The sequence below is a fragment of the Acanthisitta chloris genome, unplaced genomic scaffold, assembly GCF_000695815.1.
Source record: "Acanthisitta chloris isolate BGI_N310 unplaced genomic scaffold, ASM69581v1 scaffold10841, whole genome shotgun sequence".
NCBI classification, from domain to species: Eukaryota; Metazoa; Chordata; class Aves; order Passeriformes; family Acanthisittidae; genus Acanthisitta; species Acanthisitta chloris.
The window spans coordinates 19,159-24,252 of record NW_008655493.1 but is presented as its reverse complement, the minus strand read 5'-3'; the positions used below and the strand labels follow the sequence as shown (position 1 = coordinate 24,252).

Sequence of the window (5,094 nt, the reverse complement as noted above, 5' to 3'; positions counted from 1 at the left end):
AAATGATAAGCACAAGTCTTCAAAGATCAGTCATTACTGGCACAGAGAGTGTGAAAGTGCTAATGAGTTAGGTAGCTGATAAAGTTGCAGAGCCTCATTTGGAAGAAAGAGGATGAAAATGGCACACAAGACCCTGATATTTTAGGAGAATGGAGCACTAAACTGAATGACAGGATGAATGAAATGCAGCAGTACAAACTGCATGTTGATAGGCTCAGGGGATTGGAATAGGAATTCCTAACATGTGGGCAACAGCCTATCAAGTGAGCATGATATGCCACGTTGAGCATCCGGTGTCCAACCAACACAAGAAGAGCAAATGTAATCTCCGAGGATGCCAGCAGAGAGAGGGAGAGAACAAGAAAAGAGCTGATATCTTTGCTCAAGGCACCTCATCTGCATGCTGACAGAGGATGAGCCCACCAGGGAGGCTGTACAGAGAAAGGCATGAATCACAGAATGACAAGATGTTTGGGGTTGGAAGGGACCTCTGGAGATCACCCGGTACAATCCTTTGCTAAAGCCAGTTGACGACCACCATCGACGGATGGAGGATCTGCACTGCAACAGAGGAGCCTTGCTTACTCATCACAGCATGGCCATGAAGGCATATGCAAATGCTTTGGGGTGGTAAAAAATCTGGCTGGATGAGAGTTTTGGGGTGGTAAACAATCTGGCTGGATGAGAGCTGCTAAAGACACCCAAGTATCCTATTTCCTGCTAGCTGAGACTTTACAGTTATATTGCCAAGGAGTGTCTCTGCAAGGTTTTGGTCCCGAAAGGCGGTTCATTTCTTGACCTGGAGTTGCACAGTCTAGAGAGTCACACAAAACCTGTAGATTTCTGCCTCAAATTATCCTTTACCATCAGTGCTGACTGAGGACAGATGATAAAGAACCTGTGACAAGTGACTCTGGTGCTACCCACAATGTTTATTTTAAAAATTCCAACCTTGCTTCTGTTCCGATGCTGCCTGTCTTCAATTTCCAGCCACCAGGACTTGCTAAGACTTTTCATCAGTGCTATCACATCCTTCATCTTCAACTCAAGGCAGTTTCAAGGCTCCCAGCTCTTTTGCCAGGGTAAGCTCTCCCAAACCTAGATCACTCTGAGCCCCCAGCCCCTTCTGCACTAGAAGGGGATTTTCACTGTGGGCCCTTTCCAAGAAGCTAAGTAGAAGGCAGCTACATCACAGCTACTCATGAAAGGTGTCCCTTGTCAGCAAAGTGAAACCCTGAAGGATGAATTTGCCATGTAATCCATTTGCAGAAAACCAGTATGAAAACTGCAGAGAATAGATCTGACTTGCTTGCACAGCTTTTTCTGGTGACAAGCTGGTGAAGGATTCTTGCTGGCCTAGTCTTTGGGATCATAAAGGCAAGGTAGTGTTTTCAGAGGACAAGATGCTGAAACAAGCTGAGACCAAAAAAAAGACAGCAAGTTGCCAGAAGCAGGCAGCTGAGGTGTGAGGGCTGAGCCAGAAACAGCAGCCCTGCATTGAGATCAGCGTCTGGGCACCAGAAGGCATTTATATAGAACAGGAAGGAGACTGTTACATTAAAGCATCCAGATAAGGAGTAAGAGAGACATCTACAAAAGCCTAGAAATTAATCCTCCTATATTACAACATGGCTTGATCTCTGGGATAATAAACATGAAGCTTTTCAAGAGTGGGTTGTGATTGCCTAATAGGAGGTTTTGTCTCTCCTCTGAGGTGTCTGACCTGCCCCCAGACAAATGCCATGGTTAGCCAGACCTGCCAATGCCCAGGGTACAGCTTTCACTATGTGTCCATGATGCCCTCAGCAGGTTGCCCAAGCCCATTCTTCCTCTGGCTGCTGTGTCCCTGGGACCTTTCACTGCTGTCTCTGGAGTTCTCAGGGGAAGGTCAAATAAGGGTGGACGTACAGGAAAAAAATAACAGAAATAGGATGGTGGACACTTACCCTTTTTTGTAGGGCCAGAGCCAGAACACAGACTGCAAGCAGAAGGAAGAGGGTGAGTGTGAGCCCAAAAGTAACCTGCCCACTGAAGATAGCAGAAGAGCTGGAGACCTGGGCACCTGTGAGGAGGAACTACAGTTAGAATGGAAAGTAGGGTTGATTTTGCACTGGAGCAAGGCTGGGCCAGCACAAAACCAGGCCAAATGGGAAAGAATGCAGGGAACTGGAAGGAGCAACATGAGGAACGGGTGAGAGCTAAGACAGGATGACGAGAAGGTAGGATCCGAGTAGTCCAAGGGCAGAAGGACAGGGTAGGGCTGATAGAGGAAAGGGCACCAGGAAACTGAGTAGGGCAAGAAAAAGAAGTTGGTTACAGATCCATGGGGGACAGTACCTGTGATCTGCAGCCCATACTCCACTGCTCCCAGTCTGCCTTCTGGGCCATATACACTGCATTCCCATGTGCCCATATCCTTTTGTGACACTTGGAGTATTTCCAAGGTAGGTCCCATCTGGGAACTGTGGTCCTCCAGGTTATGGGGGGTGGCCACAGCTAGTTTGCTCTTAGTAGGGGCTGAGCCAAGTTGCTTCCACTGGAAACGTTCATGTCCCTGAGGATGTGTGAGGCTGCAGATGAGCAGCAAGCGACTCCCCTCAGCAACTGGTCCTTGGATGCTTGGAGTCACTGCAGCAAAAGAAAAAAAGTACCCTCAGGAAAGACCTCAAGGTCCACACCTCTTCCTAATCCATCCTTCTTCTATTACACCCCTTCTTTAATACTTCCTCTAATTTGTTTTCTCTGTCCTCCTCAGTCTTAAGATGAATAATCACGTCACCCAGGAAAACCCCTGATTCCGGCAGAGTCCAGTGTAATGCAATGCCCGTAATAGAGACCTTGTTTGCTGCTCCAGGGTGGGAACCTATGAGCAGGAGCAACCCACACTCACTGCACTGACATGTGGGGAGGTTTATCTGCAAGCAGTGGGGTACCCCAGAGGAGTGATGCACTTCCCTGTCTCCCCTCTCACCTGTAATCAGTGCCAAGGTCACGTCCCTGCTGATTGTCTTGCTGCCAATGGAGAGAGCACAGCGGTACTGTCCTGCATCACCTAGCCCCACTGCAGGGAGATTCAGGGGGAAGCTTCTGCTGCTCAGTGTCTGGGAGATGCTCCAGTCTTGCAAGTGTCCTCGTGCAAGGTGGCTCCAGTGGGCTATCACCACATTCTTCCCAAAGGCACTGGGAAGGTAGCTCAGGCTGCATGGTAGACTGGCTGCAGAGCCAGATGCAGCATAGACCATAGGGTTGGTTGGGCCATCAAAACCTGAGCCAGAGAGAGGGGAAAATGTGGGATGGTGGCTGGAAAGAGCTCCACAAGGAGATGATTGGCCTGGGAAGTAAGGACAGGTTGGGAGCTGGGAAGGTGGGGCCACTGGGCTTGGTCACTCACAGCAAAGCAATGAACTTGGGGATGCTAGAGTAGCAACACAGAGGATGACCTCACCTAGAATTTGCAGGTTGTATGTGGCAGAAATGATCTTGTTATCAGAGTATCGAAGCTGGCAGCGCCAGGAGCCTGCATCAGCCATGGTTGGTCGGAGGATGGAGAGAGACCCGCTCAAGGAGCAGAAGCTGGGGCCCAGTTGCCCATTGTGGAACCAGCATGCCTCCACAAGGCTGGCCTGGTGGCTGGAATTGCAGCTCATCAAGAGCGGCTCATTTTCTACCACAGGATTGGGTGGACTGAGGGTTACTGCAAAAAAAGAGAAAGCGTTGGGGTGGGAGGTGAGCTAAGGTCTCAGGGGATCTACCAAACCAGCCCTTTGTGACCCACCCCCATCCTAGCTTTGTCCCTCAGGCAGCCATCCCTCCAGAGCTGAGAGCAGACAGCAGGCAGCTGTGTGCTTCCAGGAGGATGCTGCCTGTACTCTAACCTTCCCTGCCAAACGTGGCATCCCCACCCCATCCCACCTTTACAACCTCCCTGGTCCTAAAATCAGCATTCTCCAGGCCTTCCATCTTCTCCTACCTGTAATTACTCCCAGCTCCACATGGCAGCTGTGGACCTCTGTGTTGTATTCCACCCATGCCTCATACAGCCCAGCGTCATTGCTCCGGACTGGGTCAATCCGCAGGGAGAAATTGCCATTGCGTAAGGCAGAGTCCTGGAGTGACACCCGGCGCTTCATGGGCAGCGCTGTCTTCTGGAGACCTGAGTACCCCACCTCCAGCACCACATGTGGCTCCTGGTGGACACTGAGAGTGGGACAAGTGAGTGGCTTGTGCCAGAAGTAAACATGAGATCAAGGGAGGGAGCAGGAAGGAGGGAATGTGGGGAAGGAGAAAGTGAGTTCAAAGCATCTCCCACCCTCCACAGTCCCCACAGAAGGACTCAAATCTTTCTGGTTATGCCCTGGCATACCTTCCCCCGTAGCGCTTCCACAGCACAGATGTCTTGTCAGGCAGCTGCTTCAAAGTCTTCCTTGACTTTCTGGGACTCAGTTGGCAAGGCAGCACGGCTGAACTTCCCTCCCTGACCCACAATTTCTGCTCCCTGCTTTCCCCCTCTGCTGGTAGGATGTGGCCAGCTGTAATAAGATGAAGAGTTGAGCAAAGAGGTTTGGTTTTTTTTATCCCACTCTGGAGTGAGAATGCCGTGTTTGCCACGTTAGAGTATTGTGCCCCATCCCCCATGGGATGGGGGAGTGAGTGAGCGGCTGCGTGGTTCTTGGTTGCTGCTGGGGTTAAACCACGACAAGTATAGAGCGATATCTGGCCATCTTCAGTGGAATTGGAAGGGCATGAACTTTCCCTTCCAGACTTGTCAGAGGCCAAGTAACACCCAGACTCAGCTTACTGAGCTACTTGCCCTCCCCGATATATTCAGCCTCTCTTACCGCTGAAAGCCAGCAGAGTGAAGGTAAGGAACAGCACCAGGGACACTGGCCTCATGGTGGCATCCAGGAGAGGTGAGGGGCTGCCTCCTGCTCAGGTCTGTCCTTGATGAGGTCCAAAGCTTGAAGAGATCAGCAAAAATGAGGCATGGGCTGAGAAGATGTTAGAGTGGGTGGGTGAGCAAAGAGGGGTCAGTGGGACGTGCTTGCTGTCATGCTGTCTGTCTCTGATCAAAGCATTTCCCTAAATGCCCTTATA

At 50.6% G+C, this 5,094-nt stretch overlaps 1 protein-coding gene across 1 annotated transcript in view; it reads right to left on the bottom strand.

The window, feature by feature from the left end:
• Positions 1-4,893, bottom strand: part of LAG3 (lymphocyte-activation gene 3) — a 5,562-nt gene extending 669 nt beyond the window's left edge. Inside the window, exons 1-7 of the mRNA XM_009083921.1 lie at positions 4,839-4,893; positions 4,364-4,529; positions 3,971-4,197; positions 3,446-3,694; positions 2,972-3,265; positions 2,338-2,628; positions 1,947-2,062 (exon numbers count right to left, since the gene is read on the bottom strand). Coding sequence (XP_009082169.1) covers positions 1,947-2,062; positions 2,338-2,628; positions 2,972-3,265; positions 3,446-3,694; positions 3,971-4,197; positions 4,364-4,529; positions 4,839-4,893 — 1,398 coding nt within the window. The remainder of the gene's footprint in view (positions 1-1,946; positions 2,063-2,337; positions 2,629-2,971; positions 3,266-3,445; positions 3,695-3,970; positions 4,198-4,363; positions 4,530-4,838) is intronic.
• Positions 4,894-5,094: the final 201 nt, after the last annotated feature.